Consider the following 18,721-nt stretch of genomic DNA (forward strand, 5'->3'; position numbering starts at 1 on the left):
CAGTTTGGTTGTTAGACCGTTTTTATTTATTTCCCAGGTTCAATACTGGCAGAACAAGTGTCGGAGCGTGGATAGGAACACGGCACAGCTCAACACAGAGTTAGGGGTCGGGTTCTATGAATGATCAGTGTCTAGCGTTGACTCCAGTTAATATCCAACCCTGAACTCTATCCAAGGTGCCCAAACTATGGGCAAAACCAGTTGCATTGCCGATGTTATCAGAGACCAGGTCTTCCATGTGAATAAGATCGGAAACTTCATGAACCCATTCAGCAAGAGTATCGTTGTCCTCATGCAATGCCGAGCTATAACCATCTATACATATAAATATTTATAACTAAAAAAGTGGCGCAGGGGCCCTTTTTTGACCATCGACAAGGATCCTGGGATCATTGATAAAAGACCAATGGACGGGATGCCTCCACCCATTGACCAATCAGTACGGTCTGCTGCTGTTTTACATTCAGTTCTGGAGCCAAAGCCAAAAATTACTCAAAAGCGCCAGGAAATATAAAGAAAGGAGGCCTACTTCTTCTCGTTGGATCCCTCTGTGTGTGTGAATCCCTCCTTAAACTTGTGAATTACCTGGTATAAAGTATAAATTTCTTTTTTTTTTTTTATTTAAAGGGTCCAATGCTGTAGTGGATTGTGACGGGATTTATATTTCCCCTCCAGAATTTTTCTTATTATTTTAGCTATTTTTATGAAGCCGTCCATACACAGTTCAGTCTCTGAAGGATGAAGATTTGAGTGAGTAACCCAACACTGACCAGAGCGAGTTCACGGCTACGGGTTAGTTACAGGACACAAGCTGCAACCATCAGTCTGCACAGCAGGGAGTTAATGGGAAATAGAATAAATACTAAAATGCAATTCTCCCCGCAGCATTTTAACAAATGACTATGTGCCTGGGAGCTCTTGAACTGCGCACCCACCTCCAATCAATGGTTATAGAATTACGCTTCTTGGAGATACCACTAAAACCAATTAGGACTGATTTTGTTGCCTCTTGTGAAAACAGCAGCATGCACCGATCAATGCTGCCACAGAAGCTGCACTATTGATTCCTGATATAATTGTTACAGTTCCGTTTCTCGTGCCGGCCAGAACATTCTTCAGCGCTCATTTACAACTGAATAAAGAAAAACAAAAATCTAAAAAAAAAAATGCAGCCTCCAGATAGTAGGATAAAAAATAACAGTACAGTATAAAGGTATAGCCGGGCTCTGACAATGACACACTATCAGCTTACTCAGAGAACTTACAGTGGGAATACACACTTTGAATTATACATTACATGAATGCCCTGATTTATTGTGGTAATAACATCCACCTCATTAAAAGATTCTGCTTTGCTGCAGTCGGAGGCCTCCATATTGTTTACTGCTATAAATTAATGGCGGGGCAGAGAAAATAGTGCAAACCCTCGAACAATAGATCTGCAGTGACAGAGCCGTACATCATAGCTTCCTCATAATAAAATGGAGACAATGTATTGGGCTAATACATTTTACACTGCTGGCCTAGATTTTCCTGACAACTGCTATAAAAGATGAGGCCATTCCGCTATGTTTTAATACACCGTAAAAGCAGTTTACTAAGCTCCGGCGCTGTACACGGAATCCGGCCGCACCATAAATATCGCAGACTGCTTCATTAAACTTTTTTTTTTCTTTAATTAGAGAGGCAAAAATCTGTGAACTGGGGGCCTGGGATCCCATTAATTGATAATAAGGTATTAAAGAATATCAATTAACTGTTTATTTTTTTGCACTAAACGGCTGAAATGCGTTGTGCGGCAGCGGCTTAATAGCGGCTTCTCTTGGGGAATGTTTCCAGGTAACTAGTACATGATCCAGCCGCCACCTTGTCAGCCCGTCATTGATCACGCCTGCTCATTAATACCTCCAAACTAACGGACTTTCAGCACATTTTACAATCATAGAGTGGTAAAGCACATGTTACCCAAATGTTACAGTCACACGTGTATGTTCAGACAGAGCATCAACTTAACACAGACAGTGGACATTCTATACATGCCCAATAAACCTATGTGGAGGGTATATCCAGCTATCCAGGGTATATGCGGTATATGTCTGATAGATGTGGCTGCCACCTCTGCAACCTGAACCTACTATGAGAATGAGAGGCCATTGTCCCTTCTAGACCGGGTGCAGCTGCTGGAGGTGGACAGGAGGCCGACAGCCGTCTCTTATGCAGTTTCTCTAATGCCCAGAGAGGTTAATGGCACTTGTGTGAACTGTGCAACTACACGCTATGCTACAAAGATGTTCACTCTCTTTGGGGGTCCACACATTACACACAGAGAGTCGAATGATTTCAACATAACAGTAACTCCACAGATTTAGGCTGACCTATGGGGGTCCAAATGGCCATTGTCAGACCTGACCTCTGCTGCCACCTCTGTCCATGTCAGGAACTGTCCAGAGCAGCAGAAAATCCCCATAGAAAACCTCTCCTGCTCTGGACAGTTCCTGACATGGACAGAGGTGGCAGCAGAGAGCACTGTGTCAGACTGGAGAGACTACACCACTTCCTGCAGGACATACAGCAGATGAGAAGTACTGGAAGACTGGAGATTTATTAATAGAAGTAAATTACAAATCTCTGTCAGTCACTTTCTGCCACCAGTTAATTTAAAGAATTTTTCTTGTAAACAAACCCTTTAAATCATATCAGGAACAAAATGTAGGCATTTTTTAATAATAATAATAATAATAATAATAATAATAATAATAATAATGATAATAATATTATAAGACAACTATAATAATTCTATAGAAAGAAAGCAGATCCTTTAACACAATAGAAACAAGAGTAGAAATAACAGCAGTAAACAGCAGTAGCATAAACTCTGTATACAGGCTAGAGCTCTGCTGTATACTGTGCTCTCCGATTTATCTATGGCTCTGATAGTGCTGGAATCCTTCTTACGTCGCTCTGCATAACTACAAGCAGACGCGGCTACAAATTGCAACTGAATATTGTCCAGAACGCAAAGCTAGAAATCTGTGATTTACCGAGGAGTTACATACAAGCTGCATCAGACCTCAAGTATGAGAACTGTACGAAGAGATGGATACGGGTATTACTATAGTCTGTGCGCAGAGTCTGTTATTGCTCCTATGCACAAAGGAATTCGTCACATAAACAGGGATGTAAATAATTCCTTCATACTCACCACACCGGCAATATTAGAAGCCAGGGCCGCCAAGACAGCGCTCCAAATAGCATGAATAATTTAATTTGCACATCTGCTAAAATAATATGGCATGCTGCTCTTTCTATAGACTACAGAAAACTGATTGTGCTTATTACCATAAGGAAATAAGTATTTATGGAGTAACCCTTCCAGCACTTCTGTATTATATAGGATAGTACTATATCAGTTCTGTGGTATAGGAACAGGGAACTAGTTACGTTATCGGTTATTATCAACATAAAAAATAGACTTTTATCTTTATTTATTTATTTTTAGAATGAAGGTTATGGGTAGTGCGAAAGCTTAACCCTATACAAAATACAAAGATAGAAAAAAAAAAAAATCATAAATATATCAATAAATGAAAATATATATATATATATATATATATATATATATATATAAACTTAGAAACTCATATATATATATATATATATATATATATATATATATATATATATAGAGAGAGAGAGAGAGAGAGAGAGAGAGAGAGAGAGAGAGAGAGAGAGAGAGAGAGAGAGAGAGAGAGAGACAGAGAGAGAGAGAGAGAGAGAGAGAGAGAGAGAAAACACTGAGTGCGCTGCCTGGTTCTTGCACCAGTGTATCGAGAAAAACTGTAATGTAAAAGGTAGGCTCTCCAGAAGTTTCTTTTTAACTTTGATAGTATATAGATAGAATGGTAACTGAGATCGAACTAATTTATAGTTGGATTCCGTCCTCCCGGCTCTCGTTTCATGGTTCACATCTATACTCCAAAAATATATATATTCTAGGATCTTGTAGAAATTCACTGTACTGTAATCTGTCTGCACTGCAGTCACTGGATGCGGGTCTGTCTCTTATCTTGCCTTTGTCTGTGTACTAGACAGACAGCTCTTATAAGTATTCCCATTCCTCCCAGCCTCCCTCCTGTGTCTGTACTCCGGGTGTCATCCATAATATAAGAAGCCATAAATACATAAAAGGGGGAAATCTGGACCCACAGACAAAAGGAACGTTTCAAGACAACTAGCTGGAAAATGTCACCATGTAGAAATAGTCCCACACACCTCTGGATGTTATTCAATGACATACATGTTATTTCGTGACTACGTGTACTGCAATATGCCTCATGACCAGCAGGATAGTCCTCCGTTCTACGCCACGGTTACAGTAACGGCGGCATGCACTGAGTCTCTTACACTAATCAATTTTTTTTGTTCAATAACAAGATAATGCTGATAGCGAGAAAAACATCGATATCCGGATTGCAATATGCTGAGTACTTCTACAGTCTTTTATGTATACAGCATGTGCGTCCAGTCAGGGACAAGAAATAAAAAAAAAAAAAAAAAAAAACTGGAGGCGGTTAAAGGGGTAAATTCACACTAAACAGATTAGTTACTGAAAATTGCAGCAAATCCACACAAAAGTCAGTGCAATCTTGGAACTGTTTCAGACTTGTTGCAAATTTGACTGTTCCCCTATTGATTTGAACAGGGAAAAATCTGCAACAAGTGACAAAGTGACATGTTGCAGATTTTACAGTTACTTAAAAATCCTTTTAATCCTCCATCTCCCTCAGGACCCAAGAGAAGGACTTCAAGGTCACATCCAGATGTTATAAGTGTCCAGACCAACTTAGGAAAATGTTTACTTCTATTTTAACTCTTTGTTGTTGATATGGAGGTGGGGACCTGTTTCCATATTTAGTGGGATTGTCCCCAAACTCAAGCTTAATAGTTGCTGATTTGTTGCCTTTTTAATCAGGTTTGTCCTGGAAATCTTATTCAGACTCTGGAAATTGCCTTGCTGTCCCCTATCCAGGGCTCACTTTCATAGGACCCTGAATAATCGTTTTATGTAATACGTCATGTTCTAAATCATCAACCAGCCGACATGCAGCACGATCTGAAATCCCAATAAGGATAGCTGCGTTCTGCTGGCTGTTGCTTCGTGTAATGGCAGCAGATCGCTGCTATCTCTACGGGTTCCCCAGACAATCTAAGGGCAGACCCTCCCACTGCTCCCTGCGGGTCTCCTGCTCTTCCCCATTCAGTGTGTGTAATAGCACCAACAGCAAGCAGGGAGCGAGCAGCAAGTGAGCACTGACCTGACAGGTCGGCGCTCGCTTGCTCTGAAATATCTGGCCGTTTAATACATCCTTAACAGACAATTACATTGTTCCCTATGGGCTGCAGAATTGGTCTTCCTGAGGTTTTGTAAATTCACCTATATAACATCTTCAGTATCGACATGCTAAATAATATTCTTAGGATGGAGGAACTTGTGGCCAGTAGCGGATTATAATAGGTCCGTTTCGGGCGGTAGCCCGGGGTCCTGAGCTCCTGGGGGGCCCATGGCCACCCAAAAAGACTTGTACTAATACTGGTGTTATGTGTCCTGCTATAGTTCTGCCATGACTTGCAAAAAAAACCTACTTTTTTTCTGCAATTTGGCACAATTCAGGGCATTGTGACATTATCTATCCTGTATTATGAAAACTAGGCTAGTGCTACCATAGTTACAGTGGGTTGAGGGGGGCCCACGCTAGGTGAACAGCCACGGGCTTACGATAAAGTTGCTGCTTGTGGCCACTGTTGATGACCAGTTTCTTTAGTTTTGGTTAGTTTATTATCCATTGGTCAAGTTGCTGGACTCGTGATCCACTGATTCCCCAAAATAAAGCAAGAGAGGGTTTTGCATCCCTATACCCTCCCCCTCACTTTTTTTCCTCTCATTGGTTGTTCAGTTTCTTTCCTTTTCTGTTCTTCTCTGTATCTGTCCTTCCTAGAGCAAGATATAGGATGTCTGAGTCTATTACATAGTTATATTGTAACTATATTGTAACTCTTATAAAGTGAAGAGAAAACAGGCAAGGGGCGCCTCTTGGTGTAATATCGTCAGAGCAGCAGAGTTTGCGGCAGGTGCAGTTGGAGGTCCTCACCTGAGTGAGTTGTGCTATTGAATAGGCAAACAGATGCTGACACTGCAGAAGTTCCAGGGGGCAGCACCGAGATGGGAAGCAGCATGTAGAGAAGTGGTCCATATGGGATCATTAGACCAAAGGTCCCACACTACAAGGATCAGCGCAGGTGTATATGGGAAGTCTCCAATCCGCGGCCTCAGACAAATAATAGGAGAGACCCGGGAACAGTAGCATCAAACAGTATATTTATTTATATCGCAATTCGGCCGGTATTATCACAGTCAGGCCAGAGAAGCCGGAGAAAAGTCTGTTAGTGATAATATGGGCCGAAACACCTTGCAAATAACTATACTGTTCGATGCTACTGTACCCGGGTCCCTCCTATCATTTGGTTGACACTGCGGATGTCATGTATTACGGAGGACACATATACATGTAATATCGCCAAAATAAAATAAAAACATTTTGTGAAAAACAGAAAACCTACTTATTACAATTACTCAATTAACTACACGATAATAAAACTGCACCAACCTTGGACAAATCCCTAAAGTTGCTCGGGAGGGTCAGATCCAGCTCTTCGGATTCATAGTTTGTAATAACCCAAGGGAAAACCGGATACTGATTTAAGTCATTGTAGGTTCGTCCTGTCAAAATCACCAAAATAACGTTCATGCTCCTGTTCAGTCATAGATCAGTGGATGGACATTAACATCATGTATGTGAAGGTTATCTTAAACAGATGGCGGCTGACATACAAAACTATTACCACTAAGATATAGCTTGGATGGCTGCAGATCAGGGTCCCTGGTTTGGCTGATATCCCTAGTCAGGTTTCAAGGATCTTTAATGGGTCAGCTAGTGACTTAGAAGGGAGCTACCTACAGGTGGCAGTAGTGAGACACATCTCTACCCTTAGAAGAAGAGCTTAAAGGGAACCAATCAAGACGATTGTGCCGATATGGTTCTCAGCTGCACAGTATAGATCTATGGATCAGCTGCCTGAGGATACCAGCCGTGTCTACTGTGGTTGCTTTGGATGGGGGAAAGGGTAGTTTTATATCAGGTGCACAAGGCTGGGAGAGGGAAGGCAACTAGTCATCTGGGCAGGGAGTTGCCCGTGACTAGTCACCTCTCTCCGCGAGGATGATTGGCCACTAACGGATCTCTATGCCTGTCAACCTGCATACTGACGGGTAGAGAGCTGTGACTAGTCACAGGCGTCTCACTGCCCAGATGACTAGTTGCTGCCCCCCCTCTCTCTGCCTTGAGACCGATTTAAACTACCTTTTCCCCCATCTAAAGCTACCACTGCAGACGCACAGTAGATATCAGCACAATCTGATCCGTTGCCTTTAATTGCATTAACATAGAAACTCTATATATCATAAAACACTTCCATATATCTATCCACAATTTGCTTTTGTCGTATTAGAATGAACGTGTAAGCTGAAAAGGAGGAAATGAAATCTCCAGGTAGAAATAACAGAGAATATACGGCTATTACTTTACCGGCTATTGTGTTCAAGAACATCAGGTATTCAAAGTTGGAGATTTCTCTGTGCTGCCAACGCTGAGTCATGTTTGATGCTTTGAAGATCTGCCGCGGGCTGGCCAGGGAGATGCGTCTATTCAGGGAAAAAGGAACATAATTCCAGTGTCAAGAAAGGAAGAGAAAAAAAAAAAAAAATACTGTAAAAAACCATGTTACAGGCCCCAAACCAAAGGGGAGGACCTGGGGAAAGACTTTTTGAATGAAGATAATGGCAGATTTGCCTAATAAACCCAATTACGTTTCTTAAAATCGCCTGGACTATTGATTTCTGCAAAAAAATGTAACAGTGACCCTATAAGGGATATATGGCAAAATATGGTAACATTTAAGATGAATTCTAAGTAGGAACATCCTTAATATAAGACTGCTTGATAATTCTCCCAAACTGTCCCAGATTTTCTGTATTCTCTGGTGATCTATGGTTATTCCAGTATTTTGGATGCAATACAGATGATAAAACACATCCATATTGTGGCTGCCTGAAAAACCTTAGTTTGGATTTTAAGATGTGGTTTTATAGTTTGTCTAACAATCTGGTTAATCGTCAGATGGGCGGGAACTTAATTTTAAGAATAAGAGTGACATCAGGTGATGTGTGTGATTATACAGTGAGGGGGGTGTTTGCATTAAAGCTCTATATACAAACCTATGATCTGATATTCACTCCATTATTAAAATGAAGTTTACACCTATCTTATTGTTAATTGTATGGCAGGGAATAGGGATGGTCCGAACCTGCCCAAGTTCGGGTGCGTACGAACCTGAACTCTCGGCAATGATTCCCGCTGTCTGCCCGCTCTGTGGAGAGGGTGAATACAGCCGGAGGACCGCCTGGAAAACAGGGATACAGCCATAGCCATAGGCTGTATCCCAGTTTTCCAGGCAGTCCTCCGGCTGTATCCACCCTCTCCACGAAGGTGGAAGACAGCGGGAATCATTGCCGAGAGTTCAGGTTCGTACAAACCCGAACCTCGGCAGGTTCGGACCATCCCCATCTTTAAAGAAGACCTGCTGTTTCTGCAGAATGGTTACACTACTATTCATCAAACCAGACCTGTTGGGAGAGCCGACTACAGTCAGAAGCTCTGCTATTCCACAAGTCTTTTTTTTTTTTCAGTAAAACATTTATTTTCTCCTTTGTTAGGGATCTCTTTCTATGATTTCACAAATAAGACAGGAATACAACCTTATCGGGCACTATGGAAGAAGTCACTGAGCAACTACTGTAAAATTCTGTAAATCCAGCATTATGGAACCAGATAAGATGTCAGTGCATCAATGAATATCTGAATTACCGGTTGCCGGAAAAAAGGAACTTTACCGTATTACTTATTCTGGTCAGACTTCATATTCATGTTTGTAAAAGACAAAGAATATTTGTATATCTTGCGGCTGTAATGAAGACAACACAGCGGTACATTTGTGGATATATACACTCATTTTCTTGCCCCATAAATCAGAGAAGTGTGCATGCCATACAGCATTTTAATGGTTATTGCCTGTGCACTTTCTTTTATGGAAATTTATAATGAGTATCTGCATAACGCATACATACAATATCCTCATTTACCACAGAACAATAGCAGAACACCGGCTCAGAATTTTATGTTTGGATTCACTTCACTATTTTTATATTATATTATTAAACTCCAAACAAACCATCTACTTCAAATAAATAAAAATGCAAATAACACCATGATCTCGGAGCGCTCGCTTACGCCGCATGGAGTTCATATTAATGTGGAGTGTGAGAGAGTGAAGTTTCCACCCAGAGACTTATACACATTAGTAGTAGTCGGCTAAAGATGGGGCGGGGGGGGGGTTGGGGTCAAATTTACCAACTAATATAACCTACAGACAGATGACATGGGCGCAATCTAAAAGAGATTAGTTATATTATATATATACGGTACTGTAAACAATATTAATACTTTTCACACTGCAGAAAATATATAAGATTACCTGGTTTGAGGAAGACCAAAATTGGTGCCAATTCCAACTCTGGGGAGACAGTGCACGACCTTCTTCACTGTAGCTTGGTCGGGAAAGTTGAACATGACAGCAACTGTACATAGAAGACAGGCCCAAAAAATGTTACAAAGTATTCACTTAGGGACACAATTTCTCTGTTAATAAATTCAGAACATTTAAACTTTAGTAGAAGCTGCATAGATAATGTAACGTTCTGACCTTTATTTATAGCAGAGTAAACCTTACGTTTGTACCATGTGACACGTCTCTGCAGTACAACGCTTGGCTACCTAGCAGCTCCTAGAAAGAATAAATGGAGCAAAGTGGTTCCAAACATGGCCCTGTTCTGAAGACTGTTTGGAGGGCCCAAGGGTAAGGTCTAAGGCTGGGTTCACACTGCGTTTTTGCAACCTGTTTAACATATACGTTTTATGGAAAAAACAGATTTAATTGTGTGTCATCTGTCTGGATCCGTTTTTTCTATTGACTTCCATTATAAAAACTGATTGAAACTGATGCATTTTTTTAACGGACACAAAAAAGGCGTTTACTTCGTTTTTCTGTTCATTAAAACTAACCAATTAGAAACGGACACACTGAACGGATCAACCTAACCCACTGCTGGGATCTAAATCTACAGCCAGAAAAGTGTTCTTTTTACATTTGCAGAGACATATTTTTTAAGAATTTGTCGCCGATTGCGGGAAGCAGGCGATGTTTTGAAAAATAGACTGCGCCACCAGAATCTCTGTGCAGCCCCGGCCAGGCAGCGTAGAAAAAAAAATGATAAAGCAATTTGGTAGGTTCGCTTTAAACAGTGTTTTTATATGTCTATGTTTATGGTTTGGTGGCGCGGAGCATAACACAAAAACTTAGGCACTTGGGGAACTGAGCAAGTGTTACAGTACTAACTGCAAAAACATTTTATATTCATAATTTAACACTTCTAACTTCATTACTATCAGTAGCAGAAGCATTTTAAAGGGGAACTCTGGTAAAAATCTGTGTCTTTCAAATTAATTGGTTTCAGAAAGTGATATGGATTTGTAATTTACCTCTGTTTAAAAATCTCCAGTCTTGCAGTACTTATCAGCTGCTGTATGTCCTGCAGGAAGTGGTGTATTCTCTCCAGTCTGACACAGTGCTCTCTGCTGCCACCTCTGTCCATGTCAGGAACTGTCCAGAGCAGGAGAGGTTTTCTATTGAATTGGACAGTTTTCTAACATGGACAGAGGTGGCAGCAGAGAGCACTGTGTCAGACTGGAAAGAATACACCACTTCCTGCAGGACATACAGCAGCTGATAAGTAATGGAAGGCTTGAGATTTTTAAATAGAAGTAAAATCTATATAACTTTCTGAAACCAGTTGATTTGAAAGAAAAAGATTTTGGCTGGAGTACCCCTTTAACCTCCTCCCACAGCTCCACAGTAAATTAACGTCGCTGCAGCCTATGCCTGATGCTGCAGCGACATTAAATTACGATCCGTGATCCGGTGCTGGGAGTTAACCCTATAGATACTGTGGTCAGCCTGACCGCAGCACCTATAGGGCTCCTGAAAGAGAATTCCCCCTCTACAGAGGGAGAATTCTCTGTCCAGTGTCCATCGGAGCTCTGCGAAGTGATCACAGAGGCCCGATGGTAGCCATGGAAACCAGAAGCCTCAGGCTTCCGGTTTCCTGGCTACGGAGGCCGGCGGGGGGAGGGAGAGCAGGGCGCACACCGTGTGCGTGCGGCTGTGAGCTCTCCCCCACCCTACTCCCCTGCCTCTGTCACGAGATTGTAACAGCAGCAGGGGACAGAGGAAAGGCGACAGACATAGGGACATCAGCTTATGGTATCATTATGATCCCATAAACTGATATCCTAAAACGACCTGGGCATTGAGGCATCAATAACCCCAGGTCGTGAAAGGGTTAATAAGTATTGTAGATGTAACATATTTCATGCTATACATGTTTGCCTACATAAGTCCTATTTAAATAATGCTATTTATGGGACTGGAGCACACACTCTTGTTCCCACATTGGAGAAAGCTGAATGTACTTCCTCTGCTATACTTTTGTTTGTGTGCCTTGTGAAGCAGATGTTTATAACTGTGGAACATTCTATATACATTCAAAATAGGAAATGATAATTCAATTTTATTATGTAAATTCTGATTGTTTACGGAGACCAAATCTGTGTGATCAAATCTGCTTCCATGTGTTTAAGCTTCTACGTTAATGACTGAACATGCCTAAATGTATGCAAAATGCTCGATATAATAAAACAAACCAATGTCTGCCGGCATAGTAACAATGCATCTGTCATAAGGAGGGAGAACGCTGATTTGTTTTCTGTTCAATAAAAAAAAAAATCAAGCCATTTCATACACTTATTTGGAACATTTTTCCACCATTTATGAGCATGAATATAGCAGCAAAAAATTATACAAAAGAAGAGGAAAAGAGGTTCTCTCCCCGATAGGCAAATTTCCAGGATATATCTACCTCTGTTTGCCATAAATATTTCCAGTGCCGTATTCTGCAACAGATATCGTCGTGAAAATATGGAGCGGATCTCTGTAAAAAGCCATTTTCCGTGTATTCCCTCCGTGTAGCTGAAAATCTAGAAAAAAGAGAGAGAAAAATAAATAAATATATACATACATAGATAGACACTAAAAAAGAGATTTAACGTGATGTACCAAAAACTCCAAGTATTTATTACATTAAAATTTCAGCAATATTGCCACTCATTGTCTTCACAGGTGTCTCCCCTTATCCACTGATTGGGTGACAGCGAACATCCCGGGCTGACCCTAAGGAAAAGCTGAGAAAAGTTGGATCCAGTCCTGGTTTGCAGATGTAAATCATGGCAGAAATCTGCACCAGCTCAGGAGGCAGGCTGATCCTAGAGGGGGTTTTGGGGCGGGAATTTATTTAGGACCATAAGTGTCTTCCTATGTGCATACATACAATACATATAACACGAAACATAAAATACACTAGAATGTTTCTATCGCAGATCAAAACTATGATCATGAAAGCTAAAGGGCTGAAAGTAGGGATAAAGCAAATGTCAAATATAACATTGACCTTCACAGGTAAATTCTTTACTATCCTATTACCAATCATAAATGAAGCAACTGCAAATAACTATGTACACAGCCCCTATATCTGTCAGTGTTTAATCCTGAAGTCTGGCTCCCTATATCTGCACCGACCACTGATAATGTCCATTCAGCATGGTGAACATCAATGCAATAAACAAATATTAATCGGTTATAAGGGGGAACATATCCCTTTAATACAAATACGTTGGTGCTAAGTAACATAAATTACAAGCAAAATTGCCACAGAGTACAATCAAGTGTCATAAATTACCAAAAATCTATGTTAATAGCAGTATATATAAGCAATCTGAGTTACTGGTAAGAACATCTACTGCTAACTGGGAGCAAACATTTAGGACCAGCACAGCATTAGGCTATGTTCACACTATGTATATTTCAGTCAGTATTGTGGTCCTCATATTGCAACCAAAACCAGGAGTGGATTAAAAACACAGAAAGGATCTGTTCACACAATGTTGAAATTGAGTGGATGGCCGTCATTTAATGGCAAATATTTGCTGTTATTTTAGAACAACGGCTGTTATATTGAAATAATGGCCGTTATTTACTGTTATATGGCGGCAATCCACTCAATTTCACCATTGTGTGAACAGATCCTTTCTGTGTTTTTAATCCACTCCTGGTTTTGGTTGCAATATGAGGACCACAATACTGACTGAAATATACGTAGTGTGAACCCAGCCTTAGGGAGAGTTAAGAAAAGATGAGATTTTAGAACTATGGAAGCTGCAACCTATATATAAAGCCCAATTCTAACATGTACATGCAAATATATGTTAAAAAAGCAAACAAGAAACACTTGCACTGGTAGATTTGTACATGTATAACACAGCGCCAGCCCCATGGCCTCAGTTTGCATAGTCCGCTAGTGAGGTTCTCTGTGGTGGAAACGCACCAATCTTCAGCAACTTCACAATAATTGTTCATCCTATCAAAACAGATTAACTTCAAGAGAGGTCTCGCTCCACCATCACTTCAAAGTCTCTTGAGTTCAATTAAAATTGGATTAGATGTAAGACTGTCTTATGTAGGACGGGACCCTAAACTGTGGTCCCTGGTTACCATGACCACCTATCCCCAGAAAGCTGCTCAAGAAAACACACTTCTTATAGATACCTTGGATATATTACTCCCCAATATCGTCAGGGAAAGCAAATGATTTATTCATAGCTGCAATGGCCACTAACTACTTGTATGTGATGATGAAGCTTCCTGGTAACATCTGGCATGTCCTACAGCAGGGCAGGGAACCTTCAGTTGGTGCAGAACTACAACTCCCATCATGCCTTGAATAGTAGTTTCCAGCAGCTGAAGGGGTGAAGCGTCACCATCCCTGAACACATAATGAAATGTGCAAGAGACATTCAGGTTTCATTCAAATTACATGTACTGATCGCAATCTGGTATAAGAAAGGGAATGTGTCACCAAAATTTTCTTTTACTGATTAGATTACTGGTCAGATACAAAACTATTATTTTATTCTAATCTGTTTCTACTTTGACTGTAATTTTTTTTATTTCACTCTTTGTAAATTGTTATGGGGACAGCTATACTGCCTGATGTGTTTTAAACAGCATTTAGTGACATGCTTTACAGCAAGACTCATGGACATAGACAACAACAGACAGACAAGGGAGATCCCTTCCTTCTCGGCGTCTCCTGTGCAGTAGAGACATATGAGCAGGTTAGATTTGTCTAACCGGCTCATAATTTGGCATTCTTTTGCAACTGAAACAGCCACTGTCATGAATGCAACTTTGGCGCAGTCCTCGGTGCGTAAGGTACGACCGAGACTGTGCTTTTGGCCATGATTCTGCACTTTTATGTTTGTATTTCATTTATGTCTGAACCTGGTCTGAACACTGTCTTATTCCAGCCCTTGCTGGGTGGTGATTAGCAGGCTTCCACCACACCCGTGTCCACCTGTGTAGCTCTCTGGCAGGTTCAGAGTTAAGCTTTCTTGCTCTGGTTTCTGTGATTGAGGGATCTTATAGCCAGTCAGTTTCCTTGTTGTCAGCTGTGTATGCTCTGCAGTCTGGAGGCTGCTCCAATGGGATTCTGGACCGGGCTCTGATTCACTATAAGTTGTTCTCAGTATCCCAGATCATTGCTGGTTATTCAGTATAGCTTCCCTGTCCTGTATCCCAGCTCTGCCTGCATCTATCTGTGTTACCTCTGGTTTTCTGTCCCTTGCCTTGTTTTCTGACTACCCTTGCTTGCTGCCTGCCCCTGACCATATTGCCTGTTATTCGACTACCCTTTTGGATCCTGATTTTGTACTTTTGCTGCTAGACTGTTGTGACCCGGATTGCTGACCATTCTTCATTGTGTTTTGTCTGTCTGTCTTGTCTTTGTGTCCCACCTAGCCAGTACAGGGACTGCCGCCCAGTTGCTTGCCGCCATTTTAGGGCGGAGTGTGGCAAGTAGGTAGAGGACAGTGGGCGGGGCTGAGCTTAGGGCTCACTGTCTTGTCTTGTCCTGCTGTCCGGATCCTAACAGAATAACCAGCCCAATATATACTGCCCCCCTCTGTTATGGCTACAGTCAAAGATCTTGCTACCCAAGTGGAGGGGGTGTCAGGCCTGGTGGTCAAGCTGGCCAACCAGGTTAATCAGCTAATGGACTCGGACCTTGTTACTAAAATGGAGGCTTTGTCAGTCTTGGTAGTGGACCTAGTTAAACAGGTCCAGATTCTTTCTCAAAATCAGGCTGAAGCAGTAGTAGCGCCCCCGGTGGTTGTTAAACCTTCCAAAACCACAATGTTGCTCCCTGACCGCTTTTCTGGCGACCGTGACAAATACGAGACATTCAAAAATTCTTGCCTATTATATTTTCGTCTCAACCACTTCCCTACACAGCAAGAGAAAGTGGGTATTGTTGTCTCACTGTTGCAGGGAGATCCCCAGGCTTGGGCCCTCAGGCTCTCTCCTGAGGCTGAGGAGTGGAGCAATTTAGAGAATTTTTTTCAGTCTCTAGGAGCCATCTATGCCCAACCTGATCATGTGGGCCTAGCTGAGACACATTTACTGACCATTCGTCAGGGCAAGAGACCTGTTGAGGATTATTGTGCTGAGTTTAGGCGCCATAGTATAACAACCGGGTGGTGTGAGGCCGCGCTTAAAGCACTGTTTAAGCAGGGGATTTCTGATGGTATTAAGGATGCCTGGACAGGTCATCCAGAGCCACCTACCCTAAAGCAGGCCATGGCTTTGGCAGTACGCATAGACCGCAGGCTCAGGGATAGGCAAAAGGAGAAAGCAGGTCCTGACTTTTCTAAACCTTCTGTCTCTCCATCTCTCTTTTTGAAAAAACCTGTCCCTCCCCATGATTATATCGAGGATGAACCCATGCAGTTGGGAGTTATGGGCTACGAGACCAGAAGGGAACACCGGAGGCGTTATGGACTTTGCTTTTACTGTGGTGACAGTACTCATTTCATCAACTACTGCCTGAAACGTCCCCGGCGACAAGGTCATCAGCGTCCAGGTGACAACCAGGAGAGTCACCTGGGCGCACAGGTACTTCTAGGTGGTATGGATATGCATGGTTCCTCTGCTGAACCTAGTGTGAAATCTATGTGTCCAGCCAAAAATGACACTGTAATTTTGAATAATTGCAACATGGAAGCTGAGTCTGTGTCTGATGTCAGTAGCATAATTGGTGATATCGAGCCTGTCAGTGAACCTTTAGTTAGTCACCTGGATGCTTGCGCTGATGAGTGGGAGACTGACAGTGACATCTCCAGTGACATTGAAACATGTGTTGTAAGAGGTCATTTTCCACCCACTCCTGGTATGTCTAATGAGGGTCCGGTGGCCCCTCATAAAAGGGGGGGTACTGTCATGAATGCAACTTTGGCGCAGTCCTCGGTGCGTAAGGTACGACCGAGACTGTGCTTTTGGCCATGATTCTGCACTTTTATGTTTGTATTTCATTTATGTCTGAACCTGGTCTGAACACTGTCTTATTCCAGCCCTTGCTGGGTGGTGATTAGCAGGCTTCCACCACACCCATGTCCACCTGTGTAGCTCTCTGGCAGGTTCAGAGTTAAGCTTTCTTGCTCTGGTTTCTGTGATTGAGGGATCTTATAGCCAGTCAGTTTCCTTGTTGTCAGCTGTGTATGCTCTGCAGTCTGGAGGCTGCTCCAATGGGATTCTGGACCGGGCTCTGATTCACTATAAGTTGTTCTCAGTATCCCAGATCATTGCTGGTTATTCAGTATAGCTTCCCTGTCCTGTATCCCAGCTCTGCCTGCATCTATCTGTGTTACCTCTGGTTTTCTGTCCCTTGCCTTGTTTTCTGACTACCCTTGCTTGCTGCCTGCCCCTGACCATATTGCCTGTTATTCGACTACCCTTTTGGATCCTGATTTTGTACTTTTGCTGCTAGACTGTTGTGACCCGGATTGCTGACCATTCTTCATTGTGTTTTGTCTGTCTGTCTTGTCTTTGTGTCCCACCTAGCCAGTACAGGGACTGCCGCCCAGTTGCTCGCCGCCATTTTAGGGCGGAGTGTGGCAAGTAGGTAGAGGACAGTGGGCGGGGCTGAGCTTAGGGCTCACTGTCTTGTCTTGTCCTGCTGTCCGGATCCTAACAGCCACATTATGTGAGGAGAACTGTAGAACTAGGACAGTCAGAAGACTTTAAAGTCCTATATTTCCACAGAAGGGATGATAAATTACAAAAGCATATAATGGCAATGATAGCAACACAGCGTGCAGGATGCAACTTACAACGCTACCGAGATCTAGCATGAAATCAGTAAGTGAGAAAGGACTGCTTAAAATTACTAAGAAAATGTCCGTTCACTAAAGGTGTAAGGAGAGTAAAGACAGTGACCGGTGTATAGATCTGGATTATTATTATTGGGCAGAGAACCCGGACTGGTGGGTAGTGTAACATCTGATGTGTTCTCTCCCGATTAGCGGAGGAGGTGATAACGCTCCAGCAAATGATGTATCAGCTCATTTTATCTTCTCACTGAGGGGCCGGGTGACAATGAAGTTCATATTTCACTGGAAGACTGGGAAAATTACTTGACCTCTTGACCTGAAATTTCACAAGAGGACAGAAATGCTTCTTCTGCAAGGCAATGCAATTTTTCAGGTGTCAACCTTTAGTCTGGCTTTAAAAATTAATTTCATTTATATTAACCAATGATATTGATATTTTCTTAGGACACCGTTTGATACATGAAGCAGAGAATGGCAAATTGATGGAGCCTTGGAGGGGTAAAACTATTTCTTTGAAAGCTTATGTGGCAAGACAGATTTACAGCGAGTAAGATTCCTATTTCATTGCGTAATATTTGTGCTGGATGAAGGCACCTCGCCTCTGTAAAGATCTCAGCCCTAACTCCCTGTTTTGTTTCAAATCTTGATAAACTTTAAGATACTAATGGAGTGAAAAAATGCAATAAGCCAACGGAAAGCCACAAATGAAAGCCATACCGAGACTAGAGCCCAACCAGCAGAACATTATAGAGGAATGTTAACACGCAACAGTCGGACGCACAAGACAACCGCGCATCGTAACGCCAAAAAAGTATGAGAATATATCTGAAGTTCAGCTCACAACCTTCCATGACTAGGTACACTAGTGTAATAAATAAATCATAAATTACATACGTATATATGGGTTGTGATAAAGCTTGCACTACTATTCACAGTGACAACCAAAAATAAAAAACTAAAAAAGTGGCTGATAAATTTCACACGCTGTGCCATGTTACATTTATAAAGTCCATTAAGAACTAATGCGATCACCTACAGTCCTACGCCAGTCTACGACCATAAACAGGTAAATAATACAATGCCACACCAGAAGTACTATCGGTAAGATGTTAAGAGGTTGTTAATCATGCCGTAGCATCTATCCTACAGGGATTTGTGTGACAGTCACTATTACTATCTTGAAAATAGTGCTACAAGAGCCACTGTTCAGACAG

The 18,721-nt window shown here is 41.9% G+C and overlaps 1 protein-coding gene across 4 annotated transcripts in view; it reads right to left on the reverse strand.

The window, feature by feature from the left end:
- LRBA (LPS responsive beige-like anchor protein) overlaps nucleotides 1–18,721 on the reverse strand; it is a 384,885-nt gene that overhangs the window by 110,030 nt on the left and 256,134 nt on the right. For all 4 annotated transcript variants that reach the window (XM_069978673.1, XM_069978676.1, XM_069978675.1 and 1 more), the window contains 4 exons: nucleotides 12,149–12,266; nucleotides 9,649–9,751; nucleotides 7,644–7,759; nucleotides 6,666–6,778 (listed from right to left, as the gene is read on the reverse strand). In XM_069978673.1, coding sequence (XP_069834774.1) covers nucleotides 6,666–6,778; nucleotides 7,644–7,759; nucleotides 9,649–9,751; nucleotides 12,149–12,266 — 450 coding nt within the window. The remainder of the gene's footprint in view (nucleotides 1–6,665; nucleotides 6,779–7,643; nucleotides 7,760–9,648; nucleotides 9,752–12,148; nucleotides 12,267–18,721) is intronic.

This window comes from Dendropsophus ebraccatus, chromosome 7, assembly GCF_027789765.1.
Source record: "Dendropsophus ebraccatus isolate aDenEbr1 chromosome 7, aDenEbr1.pat, whole genome shotgun sequence".
Lineage (NCBI taxonomy): Eukaryota > Metazoa > Chordata > Amphibia > Anura > Hylidae > Dendropsophus > Dendropsophus ebraccatus.